Source organism: Taudactylus pleione, unplaced genomic scaffold, assembly GCF_031769625.1.
Source record: "Taudactylus pleione unplaced genomic scaffold, aTauple2 ptg000352l, whole genome shotgun sequence".
NCBI lineage: Eukaryota > Metazoa > Chordata > Amphibia > Anura > Myobatrachidae > Taudactylus > Taudactylus pleione.
This window is the reverse complement of record NW_028284753.1, coordinates 12,282,358-12,298,959: the sequence shown is the minus strand read 5'-3', so window position 1 is coordinate 12,298,959 and position 16,602 is coordinate 12,282,358. Positions and strand designations below refer to the sequence as shown.

The 16,602-nt window shown below is 44.3% G+C and overlaps 1 protein-coding gene across 1 annotated transcript in view; it reads left to right on the top strand.

Annotated features, from left to right (window-relative positions):
- Window positions 1-9,088: 9,088 nt before the first annotated feature.
- LOC148508664 (protein eva-1 homolog C-like) overlaps window positions 9,089-16,602 on the top strand; it is a 45,774-nt gene continuing 38,260 nt past the window's right edge. Inside the window, exon 1 of the mRNA XM_088444236.1 lies at window positions 9,089-9,140. Within this exon, the coding sequence (XP_088300362.1) occupies window positions 9,089-9,140 (52 nt within the window). The remainder of the gene's footprint in view (window positions 9,141-16,602) is intronic.

Below are 16,602 nucleotides of genomic sequence, written 5' to 3'. Positions count from 1 at the left end.
CTGAGGTTTAGGACGAACCATACGACTATAAGCCATTCTATGGGCTTTACCCTTCCATACATAAGAAATCATCAAGCGGCGCATCTGTTGCAATAATTTACCTGGGATAGCATACGGAATAGCACAGAATAGATACATCAATTTTGGTAATAGCATCATTTTGAACGCTGCTATACGGCCCAACCAGGAGATTTCGTGGCTGGTCCAAGCAGTAGCTAGAGAGGACAATTGCATCAAAAGGGGAACATAATTTTCAGTAAAAACATAATTAATAGAGGATGGTATATTAATTCCCAGATAGGATAGGGAAGACTTCTTCCAAATAAAAGGGAAACAACTCTTTAATGAACGTAGAGAGAAAGGTGGAATATTAATAGGTAAAGCTTCAGTTTTTGTAACATTCAATTTATAGTAGGATGCTGCACTATAGTTGTCTAAAATGCTGTGGAGCGATGGCAACAAAATCTGCGGGTCGGTGACAAACAACAAAACATCATCTGCAAACAGACATCATTTATGAGAGGTGTCATAGATAGAGAGCCCTGGAAACTCAGACGATTGGCGGATTTTTTGAGCAAGGGGTTCTATGGCCAGCACATATATAAGTGGGGAAAGGGGGCACCCCTGTCTGGTGCCATTGGAAATTGAGAAGGGTGAGGAGAAAAACCCGTTACTAAAAACACGAGCAGAGGGATCAGAATAAAGGGCATTAATGGACCGGAGAATGTCACCCCGAAATCCATACCTATATCAAACCTGACCATATATTCCCAGTGGAGTCGGTCGAACGCCTTCACTGCGTCAAGAGATAAAAGGAGGCATTGTAATTTATAGAACGACACCCATTCAACCAAATCTAAAACCCTCCGAGTGTTATCGGGAGCCTGGCATCAATGAACAAAACCCACCAGGGTGTATCAGCCAGGGAAGTAATGGGTTTAAATGGTTAGCTATCAATTTAGCAAAAATTTTCAAATCCGTATAAAGGAGCGCGATGGGTCTATAATTTTTACTCTCAGAGGGATCTTTACCAGGTTTCGGAATGGTGACTATTTGTGCTTCTACCATTTCGGGTGGGAAAGATGCGATATCAGAAGCTTCTATAAACAAGTTTAAAAGAATTGGGGAAAGGGCTTCAGTAAATACAGAATAAAAAGCGTTTGAAAAGCCGCCAGGGCCGGAAGCTTTGCCCTTGGGTAATTTCTGAATTACTTCCTGAATTTCCTTCAAAGACCAAGGGGCATTCAGGGACGCCAGGCCATCCGCATCTAGAGAGGGAAAAGATAAATTGTCTAAAAAAGAGGAGATAACATTAGCCGAAGGTTGGGGGATTGAAGGGTCCTCACGTAAATTATATAATTTCGCATAATAGTCCAAAAATAGATTAGCAATGTCAAGAGGACTAAGGCATTTCAATCCAGAGGGGGTTAAAAGACATCTAATTCTATTGCGAGCTTGATGACCACGCAGCTTACGTGCTAAAAGATGGGAGGCTTTGTTACCGGCCGTAAAAAATTTATGTCGAAGACGGGTAAAAGCCACTTGCATACGTGACATAAAAAGTTTTTGGAGCTGCGCTCGCACTTCTTGAAGTTGTTTTGCGCAATACTCTAGTAGGGTGGATTTGATTCTGGGACTCTAAAGACCGTAGGGTAGATTCCAGACTATTCTGTAGTTCACAAGAGCAAGCTTTAAATTGAGCTCCTTTTTGGATGGAGGTACCATGGAGTACTGCTTTTAAGGCACACCAATGTGTGAAAACAGAAGTATCAGTAGGAGAATTAGTCTGTATATATAATGTAAGAGAATCAGTAAGGGCCTGCAGAGTCTCAGGATCTTTTAGTTGGTACTCAGGAAGATGCCAGGGATGCCTGGTAGAAATTTGATGGCCTATATCCCAAATCCATAAGACAGGCGCATGATCAGACCAAGTAATAGGGAGGATCTTAACCCTTTTAGTAGATTGTAGAATTATTTTATCCAAAAGGACAAAATCAATTCTAGAGTAACTATTATGGACTGTGAAAAAAAAGGTATAATCTCTCTCATCTGGTAGATAAGTACGCCAAGGGTTATACAAATCGTACTTCGCCAATAATTTCTTAAAGGCCAATGAAGGGCCCGTATCACAAGGGGAAGAAGAATGTCCCTGAGGAGAGGATCTGTCTAGTTTAGGGTCGAGAACTAAATTAAAGTCACCCAGCAAAATAAGTGCTCCTTGCCGAACTTTAGATATTTCCTCAAAAGTGTCTCGTAAAAAGGGGACCTGTCGGGAATTAGGGGCATAGAGAGAAACCAAAGTGACTAGAGTCTCCTCAATCTTCCCAATAAGAATGAGGAACCTGCCGTTCCCATCCTCTATTTTTCTACGTAACTCAAATGGGGTATTAGCGTGAAACAGTATAGCAACTCCATTACATTTGAGAGGGATATTAGCAGTATAGCATACAGGGTATCTCTGGTCCTTAAATATGGGGGGTGCTGAGGATGAGAAATGCATCTCCTGGAGAGCTACAATATTAGCCTTATGATGATGGAAAGTAGAAAGAGCCAAGCGTCTCTTTTGTGGAGAGTTAAGTCCCTGGACATTTAGCGAAAGGACTTTAACCATTGGATCATTTAAAACAGTGGATAATTGAGAATGTTTTAAATATATGTGTCACACAACAAGAAAACAAAAAATAAAGGTTACACATGTAAATAGGCAAAAGGGGAAAAGATGAAAAACAAAGGCAAAAAAGGGAAATAGAAAACCCAAAAGGCCCAGTATATCGGGCCACAGCAGTTGCCGTGAAAAAACAGTACGGCAAAATGGTTAACATGTGGGGCTGGCTGTGTCGTTCCCCATCCCTGAGACCTATTATGAAACATATTATAAACATATAGTAATATATCACATTTACCATCCCCTCTTCTAAATTAACAACAGAGAATTAATCTCAATACATACTGTGGTGAGAAAGAAGGCAGGAGAAGAGGAAAAAATTATTGTAATCAAACAGTAAACCACTTACTTTAAATGGAACAATAAACAGAAATTGCAAGGATACAACAGACCTTACACCGGAAGTGCTCGTATTTAAGAGGTACAGCATGGAGCGTCCACAAAGAATCCAGATCTATAAATATGGAAGAAACATAGTTACTAAAGAAGGACCTTGGCTGTGGCGAAAAGCTGAAGAATATTGAAATGGTTCGCATTAGTCCGTTGCTGAACAAATCTAGATGTATCCAATATAAGACCAGGAGACTTCGAAAAATTCCAAAAAGGCAGCATAAATCGGCTTCATCCCACTCGAGACCACTCCGATTTTAGAAGAGGAGCTTGTGAAGATGTGGGAATCGAGACAGAAATCTTCCATTCTGCTAACAATTTGACGCCAGCTTCCAGTGAAGAGATAATAAATGTTGAACCATCTTTTCGCACCAGAAGCTTCACCGGGAAACCCTATCTGTATTGAATGTCGTTATCCCGAAGCGCTTTTGTGAGAGGTTGGAATGTTCTCCGTGTATTAATGGTGTGGATCGAGAAGCCGGGAAACAACTGGAGATTATTAAGAACTTCCGCATCTGCCGAATCTCGTGCCGCCCTTAATATCTCTTCTTTGATATGGAAGAAGTGAAGTCGCAGGAGGACATCTCTGGGAGAGCCTGCCGGAGCTGAGCGGGGCTTAGGTAGACAGTGGATGCAATCGATCAACAAGTCGCGAACCTCTGCAGATGGCAATAACTTCTGGAAGATGTTCAAAGCAAAGTCCTGGAGTTCTGCGTTTGATACCGATTCCCGGGACGCCTCTGATTTTAACGTTGTTCCTCCTGGATCTATCTTCCAAATCCGCCAATTTGTTTTTGACAGCCGTCAACTCCGTGAGGACCGAGTTATGAGAGGTTAGAAGATCATTACGCGAGGAAACTAGTTCTTGCATCTTAGTCTCCAAGTTGTTCGTACGGTCCCCAATACCAGTCACTTCACTGGTGAGTTGTTTAATAGACACTTGGAAGTCAGAGGTAAGGTCCATGCGGAATGCTTGAAGCATTTGATGGAGAGTGCGGACAGTAAGCGGAGCATCAGCAGAAAGATCAAGGTTGACATCAGAGCTAGGAGAAGGGACAACCTTGGTTGTCAGTGGAGATTTCCCAGCAGAGGATGAATCGGTGGTTTTCTGTGCTACAAATTTGATAGGAGGTGCGAGAGTAGAGAACTTGCTTCTTTTGTTAGGTATACTGTCTTCTTCGTATAATGAATATGAAAAGTCAAATGGTTACTGTTGCGGTCAATGCAATATTAGGTAAATATGGGCTGTGGAGGTCTCATAGGGATGAGTGATGGATATCACTTAAAAAACATGGCAGCAATGGATGCTACTACCCTGCTATTAGGGAGATATTGAGGGGTGAAATATTCATCCAATAGCAGGAGTGTAATATTGAAATAGATAGGGCATGTATACTGTACAGCATGGTGTTAGGAGCAGAGCAAGCTGTAAGGAGATACGTTGTGGGTATGGGGCCCTGGTCCAAAATGGCACCTGTGGCTTCCCCAGAGGTGTTTGTATCAAACCTGGTGGTCAGCAGCCCTAGAGAGGGAGAGGTCTGGCTCAGCAGGGGAAGCAGGAGCCAGGAGGCAGGATCGAGGTGTCCAGGTGTGCCGAGCGGCGTCCGTGGCAGTGATGTCACGCAGGTCCCCGCCGGAGCTCCAGACTCAAGCCCGCGGCTCCCAGAAGGTGAGTAGGCTGCAGGACTCTGGCAGACACTGAGACCTCAGGAGGGATCAAGGGCCTCGCGAGAGGGCGTCAGGTACCACCGGACAGATCGGGGATGAGGCAGCTACCGCGGTGGCAAGTCTCGCGGGTCCCCGTCCGGGCTCCAACTCGAGGCCGCAGCTTCAAAGCGGGAGGTAGGCCGGAGAGCACCGGAGGCCACAAGAGACTCAGGGATGCAGGTAACTGAACGGGGGGGGGGAAGCAGGCACCTTTAGGGAGTTGATGGTGAGTAGCAGGCTCCCAATAGCCAGCAAAACAGGCTCCCTACTGGCATATGTGGTAGGAGCTCCTCCAAAGCACATCCGTGCCAGCAGACAGTTAGGCCACACCCCACAAGGAATTTTTTTAAACTAGAAAACCTATTGTATTACATGTTGCATCCCTGTATTTATTTGACACAAGATGGGAGGACATTTAGGCATTAGTTCTCTCCATCTTTGTGTACTTTTTATTAATTGTATAGTGATCACTAAAGGGACTTAAAAGAATTCCTCCTTAGTAGTTATTGTCTTGTGACCACCATACAATGACTAAAAAGTGCACAAAATACATTTTTTCAAACAAAACTTCCCCATATTTGTTTGGGACAGTATTGGAGAGAGGGGCCATATACACTGCCCTCCCGTCATCTATGGAAAACTATTTTTCCGTATTGCATGGAGTATTATCTGGTGATCACTATGATGCTGCATCATTTGAAAGAGAAGACTCATATCCTCCAAATTTGGGTGCCTCCACGTGAACAGGTGTCGTTATCTGAATGATAGGACAAGTATTGCTTCCATCTTTCAAAGTTTGTGAGGTAAGGCCCCCACATTTTTTTATTTATTTTTTTACAATTGTGATGCTGTCTTACATTTCTCAAACATCTTTTTAATGTACAGAGACTGCAGACATGGTGAAGTTGGTTAGGCCATTGCTCAAATGACTTTAAATCTCATTGCAAAAGCACTCAACTCTCCCCTGATTATCATTTATGCAGGGGTGCAAGTAAGGTGGTATGAGCAAACATTAAGAAATTGTTTGCCGACACACTATCTAGGGATTAAAGTGCTCCAGAATGGGGTTGAACTGAAATTATGTCGACTTTGTTGGGAGGCAGGATGCAAAACTAGTTCTGCAGACCTGAACGGTGCCTGCCAGCTGCCTCTAAAGAAGATTCCTTCTATCAGAGGAGTCAGAGTACTGCTGTGTGCCGCCCAGCACAATAGATGATGCAGACAATGCTACTGTCTTACCTAAATTTTGTTAGTTGGTTCGCGCTCTAAAAGTTTATTGGTCAACCTCTAGCAGCTTATCACACGGTAGGTATCCCCAACCTACCACAAATGTGCAATAGTAACAGGATATTGTGTAAGCGCTCTGAGGTATGTTTTTGTTATTTTATAATATATATATTTTAAATGTTACTGATGTCTACTATGTGTTGTTGTCGATCTTTATATACATTAATATAGTCCTGGTGTTATCCACCTAGATGTTTCTGTGGGATGGGTGTTCTTTAAGAATAATTGTCCAAATTGTACCAAACGTCCAGACTTTGTCTATATCAGTGTGCAAGAACTGTAGGCAGAATGTTCATCTGTATGAATAGTCTCTTATTGAACAATCACTAACCTCTGTGCACCAAAACTGTAGTATTTCCTTATTTCCAAATGTTGATGGACTGTCACTCCACCTCAAAATCACAATAAAGAAACCAAGTATCTGGTGCTAGAAGACACTATAGTGCAGTGCTGTAGGTAAGATATACCAACTTACCCAGATGGTGTTTTTCACTGCTGGTCCTCCAGAACAACTTCGTATCTATGATTGATGTGTGTGGGTGTGTGGGGTGGTCACTATGGTCCAGCTGGACCCAATATACTAACGTCTGACACAGATGTATCAAAATAATTCTTTATTCCTTATCACATGCCATCCTGGCTCCTGTGTTAAGGTTAGATCAATAGGGGTATATAAGCATACATACACAGTTAAAATTGGATTAACACTGGGGTTAACAAAAGTTAGTACAGAAAGTTCATGGATTAATATGTTGCAGTGACCCAACGCGTTTCATCCAGCTCGGGGACTTTTTCAAGGGTAGGTGGTGCGTTGCTGAAGAAATGAGGCTTTAAATACCTTGCTTTGGTGTTTCTATTGGTCTAGTCCCGGAAGTACTGGTGACTAGACCAATAGAAACACCAAAGCAAGGTATTTAAAGCTTCAATGCTACTGTCTGTCGGCACTCCTCCTATGGCTTGTATGGAGGAAACAAGATACAGTGATGTCATGACATCCGCCGCTGAAGGGAAGAGGAGCTGCAAAGAGGAGCAGACAGCCAGAAGACAAAAAATATGGGCCAGATAGACACAGGAGGGATGTTGCTGAAGTGAAAAAGGGATGAAGCTGAAGAGACACAGTGAAGCTGGAGAGCCACAGGAAGGAGGAAGCTGGAAAGACACGGGATGAGAGGGCTGGAGACTATTTCCAACTATTAAGTTGCTAAGGAAAACGTTGGTGCACAGAAAATTTCATTAAGACACCAAATAACTGATACAAATGGTATTCCAAGTTTGCAATACAATTTAATAACACTAATTGTTTGATCATGGAAGATCCCATTTTGCTATGCCACAGTTTCTATGTATTATCTGGTTGAACTTCTTGTACAATGATGTCATTGACTATATTCCTACACAAACAGGTGGCTTCTGTACAGTGTGATCTCCTATACACATAATTAATACAGTCTCAAGACACTTTCTGTCCAGGGAGGATGAATTTCTGCAGAGGTTCTCCACAGCAGAGAAGCCACCATATATGTAAGAAAAGACTCGCAAACACTTGACTTGTTTGAGGGAATCCCATTAAAAAGCAAATCATATAACTCTGTGTGGTGGCAGAAAAATAACTAAGAGTGACACTGATGGCATAGAACCATTTATGTTTTTTTGAGTGACCTGACATTGTAGTTTTAGCTGGTGACAGAAGTGTTAAAAACGCATCTAAAACATGTATTTCAAATTATCAAAGTCCTTAAAGCTTGTAAGCTGAGACGGCCACCAGACGTCAGGTCATTCACTTACATTTTCATATCCGCAACAGTGTGAGAGTGTGTACAGTACAAGGTATTCATCCCAGCACCCCTTTCACTTAGCTTACAACCACATTAATATGGTAATGGAAGAGATCTGGATGTAATATGGAGGATTGTTTTGTGGATATGGCATAAAATGTAATGAGAAGACAAAGACAGTTTAAAATATATTGTGCAAAATGTCAGTGTGGTGCACAGGTGGAAAGGGGGATGGTAATGTTCAGCACCACTAAGAATTTAAACTTGCACCATTGCATTTATGCAGGTTCTAAACATATTATTAGCAGTATATCATCCATGCGCAAATCCACCTACAGTATATGCTAGTCTATCTTACATATACAGCAGCACACATTCACCATTCTGCGCACAGGGCCGGATTAAAGTTTGTGGAGGACATGTGGCAACTAACTTGTGGATCCCCTACTAATAAAATTGTTCATAAGATATGCTGGTGATGTTATTAAAAAGGATACACTGTAATAAATAATGTGTAAATAGTCCCAGCAAAACAGATGTATTAAACACACTGTCGTACCCCCAGTTCACATTATGACAAACATGATGTAGCTATATGTGGGGGCCCCCCAATCTGTGGGGCCCTTGGGCGACTGACCTGTTGTTACTCTGGCTCTATCTGTGTAGCTGTAGATGCCTCGCATGGGGCACACTTACCTTTAGAGGAAAGATGCAATACAGCAGCTCTTGTTGTGGGTGGGACCGGGGAAATGTGTCATTAGGCCCTGCCCCCTTGCAGCATAATGTTGATATTCACAGGTGTCTGGGAGGGGACGGAGCCAAAATGGTACCTGCAAATCACGGTATAACGCAGTGGTTCCAATTGTGGTAAGGAGGGGGGGGGAGAGTTCTAGGTACTTAGAAACCCCACCTGTGTGTGCCATTGATCACATCAAAGTCCTCTTTTTTTTTTTTTTTTTGGAACCATCTCTTAATTTCCAACCTTTCCTTTTTTTTCTACTAACTTACTGCTGGCTTGAGCATAATTTATACCCAGCTCTTCTGTAGCCAGAGTGTTACAGCAAGCTATGAATGATCATTTAGAAGCACAGAAAGAGGACTAGAACAACACTGTGTCATAAAGAAGCTGATTGTCCATACACAAAGGCAGATGCAGCTGCCCTGAATCCATTACATATGCGTCTGATTTAGCCTGGTACCACAGATCTACACTATGCCAGCCTCATACTGTTCTTTAATGAATTTGTCATGTAATATTGGGTTGATGGTCATCTTATTGCTGTCAGACTTCTCTGAAGCTGATCCTGAATTTTCAGGTGAGAACTCTTTAGCTTATTATCTATGTACTTTTTACTAAAATATCAAATAACGAAGTAAAAACTATTGTGGGATTCTAACCAACTTACTTTTTATTTCAATAAGGTTTAATATGTAATAATGAAAATAATGTTTTTATTAATAGGATTATTAAAGTAAAAATATTGCTACTTTTATTTGGAAAATAAGTCAATTAAAGTACTGTAGCATGCTATTTATACATCAAAGAAAGAGAGAAGTAGTAATATATAAATGATAGAATATGTAATTTTACAGCTGTACTGTGTTTTTTCAAATGTATTAAATACATTTTATTTATTTGTTTAACAGTTTCTTATATAGCGCAGCATGTTCCATTGAGCTTTATCATCCTCCTACCTTCCAAATTTCTAATCTATACAGTAATTTTATTACTTTTCTTTACTGTTTCATACAGTAAATGATAATTAACATGTAACAGTTCATAAAATGTAAGATTAGGGTGCATATTTAACAAGGAGATTTGCAGAAAATCTTTTGAAAATTGCTGTTTTCGGGAGATACAAGCAAAAACTAAGTATCCCCAGGATTTAAGAAGAGGGTTCCTCCATTATCGTAATACAAATGAGATTATCTGCGCAAGACCTTTCGGGGTTAATGAGACTATCTGCGCAAGACCTTTCGGGGTTAATGAGACTATCTGCGCAAGAGCTTTCGGGGTTAATGAGACTATCTGCGCAAGACCTTTCGGGGTTAATGAGACTATCTGCGCAAGACCTTTCGGGGTTAATGAGACTATCTGCGCAAGACCTTTCGGGGCTCTTCCTTTTTTTTTTTTATTTTTTATCTCTTTTTCTACCTTTCTTTCATCATGTTTCTAATTCTGACTTCTTCCTTATGCTCTAGAGGCGCTTTTACATAATGAATTTGAAGTTTAAGCGTATTTATTCAGATAAATGGATATATATTTTATATTTCATATCATGGAAACCACTATTGGCGATCAGTCTCCAACTACATATATATATATATATATATATATATATATATATATATATATACACACACACACATACTCTTTTTACTCTAGCAGTAACAGAATTATAATAGTGTAAGAATATCAGCTTTACATATTAACAAAATTGTTCTTTTCTCTGCATGTGAAGGAATGTATATACAATACCATTCCTCCTTCACTGCAAGGAAACTGTTTAAGAAATCTATTAAGGTGAAGGAACATGGCTACAGGCCATTCCTCCTTCACTGCAAGGAAACTGTTTAAGAAATCTATTAAGGTGAAGGAACATGGCTACAGGCCATTCCTCCTTCACTGCAAGGAAACTGTTTAAGAAATCAATTAATCAATTAAGGTTATGGAGAAGCCTACATAAGGGCTACATTTAAGCACATGAAGCATCCCTGACTAAGCCCAGACGGGTGAACCCAGTTGGATACTGTGATACTGTGTGCTCACTAAGGAGAGAGCAGAGAACCCCTGCATTTAAATTGGCTGCACAAGCCAGACCAGAAGCTGCCTCTATTTGCTCCATGGACATCTAAGCAGTCGGGTGCAGCATAAGGACGCCGAGGTGCTACACACCAGAGCACAGGCGATGCAGAGAGTGCAGCATAAGGACGCCAAGGTGCTACACACCAGAGCGCAGGCGGTGCCCAGAGTGCAGCATAAGGACGCCTAGGTGCTACACACCAGAGCACAGGCGGTGCAGAGAGTGCAGCATAAGGACGCCGAGGTGCTACACACCAGAGCACAGGCGGTGCAGAGAGTGCAGCATAAGGACGCCTAGGTGCTACACACCAGAGAGCAGGCGATGCAGAGAGTGCAGCATAAGGACGCCAAGGTGCTACACACCAGAGCGCAGGCGGTGCCGAGAGTGCAGCATAAGGACGCCTAGGTGCTACACACCAGAGCGCAGGCGGTGCAGAGAGTGCAGCATAAGGACGCCGAGGTGCTACACACCAGAGCACAGGCGGTGCAGAGAGTGCAGCATAAGGACGCCGAGGTGCTACACACCAGAGCACAAGCGGTGCAGAGAGTACAGCATAAGGACGCCAAGGTGCTACACACCAGAGCACAGGCGGTTCAGAGAGTGCAGCATAAGGACGCCAAGGTGCTACACACCAGAGCGCAGGCGGTGCAGAGAGTGCAGCATAAGGACGCCTAGGTGCTACACACCAGAGCGCAGGCGGTGCAGAGAGTGCAGCATAAGGACGCCTAGGTGCTACACACCAGAGCGCAGGCGTTGCAGAGAGTGCAGCATAAGGACGCCGAGGTGCTACACACCAGAGCACAGGCGGTGCAGAGAGTGCAGCATAAGGACGCCGAGGTGCTACACACCAGAGCACAGGCGGTGCAGAGAGTGCAGCATAAGGACGCCGAGGTGCTACACACCAGAGCACAGGCGGTGCAGAGAGTGCAGCATAAGGACGCCGAGGTGCTACACACCAGAGCACAGGCGGCGATGAAGAAACGGGAAATCTGACCTCCGCTAGAAAAAGAAAAGACCAGGTAACGCCAGTCAGTGTTAAGGTCTTTCCACCTCACTCCGTATTACAGGAGACGGAGCAACATCATGTTTAAATGGAATAACCAATCCTAATATTTATGGAACATACTTCAGCCATTTGGCTAATGGTTAACATTGTAGCAGGAGACAGAAGTTTTTATATATGCTATTTTCTGTTTTAAAAGGATTACAGGTCCCTGGACATTATCTAAGCTGGTTAGGCTTAATTCTTTGCATCACAAGCAGATGCATCTTGTGTGTTGTGTGAATATATAAACACAGACACATTATATACTTTTTTATAACTGATTGCAATTGTGCTTTTTATTATATATTGTTGTTTATACTTCTCCAGGTACCTGGTATTTTTTGTTATTTGTGAAACAATTTTATGAATACTTTGCTATAGAATAAATACATATATTTTTTAGCCATTTAATCAGAGTGGGAATTCTCTCATTCTTTATACTTTTCTTTCTTTCTTTTCTTTGTTTTAATTATCTTCCTTCTTTCTAATCTTAAAATGTTTTCGGCCCATAAGCATGGCTATAGTTTAGACTTTAGCTTTTTCTAGCTCCGTTCCTCCATTATCATTTGCAGAAGTAGCCCTCATATCTTTCTATGGGGGCTGCTAAATTGTGAAATTTACCAAGTTACAGAATGCGAAGCCAAGCTTTGGAATGGCCCCGGTAGCGAACGCCATCTTCATGTGGCGTTGGCCAATAGCAGCTTATGGGCTATTGTGTTGCTATTCTTCTGGATCCTTATTTGCAAGTCTGTACTGGCGCACACACATTTAGCTCTCCAGGGCCGTATCCAGAAACAAAGTGATAGCGGTAGCTACTGTATCACTGTGCATCCAACTCTTTGCCAGTAGAGGCGGATTGTAGAAAATATGTCCCTAAATAGTAGATAATAATATAGAAACAGTAGAAGTGATAAAAGTAATAAACAGTATGTTTTAGTTCACCTGAAACACACAACATGTATACAGGGCTGGCAACAAAAATCTCGGGGGGGTACACTCATGTTATTGGGGCCCCCTATCCCCTCCTGGTAGGTACATGCAGGTCGGCATTTGGCTCATCCTCTGTGTCTCTCTAGCCTCAACCCCAACTGTGTCTCTTAGCCTTATCCTCGCCTGTGTTGCACCAGCCTCAACCCTCATCTCTCCAGCCTCTTCCTCATCCATGTCATTCCAGTACCATCCCTGTCTCCTCCAGCCTCATCCCCTGTGCCTCTCATCTGCAGCCATCCACTCATATCTCTGCATCATTATCTCCCCACCCATGTCTCTAGCTTCATTTGCATCTCTCAGATTAATTTCCAAGCCCACGTGTCTCACATCTTTGTTCTTGGGACCCTGTATATCTCAGCTTCATTTTCCCGAGCCCTGTGTCTCAGCTTCATTTTCTGCAACGGTGTCTCAAATCTTTTCCCTAGCCCCAGTGTCTTTAAGCTTCATTTCCCCCAGTCCCATGCCCCCCTCTTCTTCAGCCCATGTCTGTCACATCCCCATCTTCCCCAGCCCCTGTGTCTGTCACACATACCAGTCTTCTCCAGCCCCTGTATCTGTCACACATACCCCTCTTCCCCAGCCCCTGTGTTTGTCACACATACCCCTCTTACCCAGCCCCTGCGTCTGTCACACATACCCCTCTTCCCCAGCCCCTGTGTCTGTCACACACACCCCTCTTCCCCAGCCCCTGTGTCTGTCACACACACCCCTCTTCCCCAGCCCCTGTGTCTGTCACACATACCCCTATTCCCCATCCCCTGCATCTGTCACACATACCCCTCTTCCCCAGCCCCTGCGTCTGTCACACATACCCCTCTTCCCCAGCCCCTGTGTCTGTCACACACACCCCTCTTCCCCAGCCCCTGCGTCTGTCACACATACCCCTATTCCCCAGCCCCTGCATCTGTCACACATACCCCTCTTCCCCAGCCCCTGCGTCTGTCACACACACCCCTCTTCCCCAGCCCCTGCGTCTGTCACACACCCCTCTTCCCCAGCCCCTGCGTCTGTCACACACACCCCTCTTCCCCAGCCCCTGTGTCTGTCACACATACCCCTCTTCCCCAGCCCCTGTGTCTGTCACACACACCCCTCTTCCCCAGCCCCTGTGTCTGTCACACATACCCCTCTTCCCCAGCCCCTGTGTCTGTCGCACACACCCCTCTTCCCCAGCCCCTGTGTCTGTCGCACACACCCCTCTTCCCCAGCCCCTGTGTCTGTCGCACACACCCCTCTTCCCCAGCCCCTGTGTCTGTCGCACATACCCCTCTTCCCCAGCCCCTGTGTCTGTCGCACATACCCATCTACCCCAGCCCCTGTGTCTGTCACACACACCCCTCTTCCCCAGCCCCTGTGTCTGTCGCACATACCCATCTTCCCCAGCCCCTGTGTCTGTCGCACATACCCATCTTCCCCAGCCCCTGTGTCTGTCACACATACCCCTCTTCCCCAGCCCCTGTGTCTGCCGCACATACCCATCTTCCCCAGCCCCTGTGTCTGTTGCACACACCCCTCTTCCCCAGCCCCTGTGTCTGTCGCACACACCCCTCTTCCCCAGCCCCTGTGTCTGTCACACACACCCCTCTTCCCCAGCCCCTGTGTCTGTCGCACATACCCCTCTTCCCCAGCCTGTGTCTGTCGCACATACCCATCTTCCCCAGCCCCTGTGTATGTCACAGCTCCCCCTCTTTCCCAGCCCATGTCTGTCACACATACCCCTTTTCCCCAGCCCCTGTATCTTTTACACACACTTCTCTTCCCAATCCCATCACACTCCAACCTTCCCCAGCCCCTGTGTATATCACCCCCCCTGTTTCACAGCCCCTTTGTCTGTGACACATACCGCTCTTCACCTGTGTCTGTCACCCCCCCCCCCTTCCTTCATCTGCAGCTCCTCACAACCTGCCCTGTGATTCTCTAGCCCATTCCAGCCCCAGATAACACTTACCTGCTGTTTAACGTTACTGGATCAGAACCTGCCTATACCTTCTAATATCCTACCTATAAACCTCTAAGGATGATGCTAATTTGCGTACGCAGTCATACAGTAAATAAAGACTTAAGACCTGGAATCTGTGGTTCCAAAGCACAAGTATTATTCAGGTAAAAGTACAGTCAGTTACACGCGATTGATCCAGACACAATTCAGCGCAAAGGAATTATACAGACCCAAGTACAGTATACATATGCAGCGCTTCCGGACCAGATGTTAGGCATCAGCAAGAAACCCCTCGTCTATCTGCATTCAGCACGAAGACTAAAAACCCACTGTTGGAGCACACATATTTATACCCCCCAGGAATAGACAAAACAATAGAGACGTTTGTTGCTGATGCTATTGGTTCCCAAGGGGGATCCATCTGTTACAGAGCTTTTAACAGGCTGATTCAAATAGACACAACCCAGCCTCTGACAACTGAGGGTCCCTAGATTGCCGCCACATGCAACATCTTAACAGTTATTCATATCATATACATTTTGTTGCTTGAAGTCTCTACGGTCCATAAGTCGAGAATGCATGATGCGATCTCCCCACCGTTAACACCGGAATACTGTGGAAAGAGTACGCATCAGTACAAATCCAAACATGGCTTACTTATCATGTTTAAAGCTTTAGTTACCAAACAATCTTTATTTCATAGCATCTATACTAAATGACCAAACTTAAATCTTATACCTTAAAGCTTATGGAACCTTGTATGTGAATATGTAATGTGTGAGTATACAGGGTTTGATATAAAGACGCTAGTTAACTGGGGACAGATGCGTGCGCATTTAGCTACTAAACAGCATTTTTATATAGGATCTTATGCATTCGCTAATATGCGATTAGTTACCAGCGCAATTGTGCGTATTAATGTGTGTATGAGAAATGGTGCACTTAAATCTCACTTACTAAGTGAACACCTAGCAGTGTGAAATGCTGAGCCTTATAGTTCCACACGCCCCCCCCTCTCAGCAGCCCCCACCATTCCCAGGCTCAAATGAAAAGTCCTTTGTTCTCCCAGACTCTTGTGTGAATGCAAATGTGTTACCCCTAGATGTGAAGCTGGGGCCATTCTGTCTGGGTGTGGGACTAAAACCTGTTTAGGATTCGCACAAATGCAATTGTGTAGATCAATGCCTGGGTTATATTACAATTGCCACAACTATACTTGTCTGCATACAGGGATTCCCAATTTGTAGTGTAAAACACACATTGTCTATTCTATTTACATTTTCTCAGGAGGCTGTTCTTCCAGTTGCCCTTGGTAGATTATCAAAAACATTGCCATCTGTACTTAGGTTGTGAGTTGTAACTTAAAATGGCGCTGGTCGCAAAATGGCGTCTTGTAGAATCTTGTTTCTAAAATGGAGTCTAGCTGCCATTCGCAAGATGGCGTCGTGCACGCTTCAATTTTAAACTGACCTTGTCTCAGCCAATTATCCAGCTTCGACATGTTTTACTGCTCTTCCCTGGTGGCTCAGATATGGACGACGGCTCCTCCCTGATTCAGTGGCGCAACGTCCTGATGTCACGCGCGGTGCAGCAGCTACCATCCACTCAACTCTGCACCGTGGTTGTGGATAGATGTACCCTTGACTCTGCCTGTGCTGATCCCGGTGTATCTAGCTGAGAGCCCTGAAGCTTACACAGAAAATAGCAGAGGCAAGGGGGACAAATGAACTCTGCTCCCAAAATTCCATGAGGGGTCGGGCCCCGAGATTCCGGGTGTCCCCTTTGCATCCCCTGTCGCCGGGCCTGCATGTATATAGGAGATTTGCTGCAGTTGGTAAAATGAAACAAACATGAAAACTGCAACACTTGCAGGCCTATTTATTACATGCCCACTCCACTATTTTCCGCTGTGCTAAGCAGCGGAGTATCCGGTGATCCTCTTGGCAGCCCAGGGCAGTTCAAATATATGTCCACATTAGTAAATGCAATAGGATCCAGAC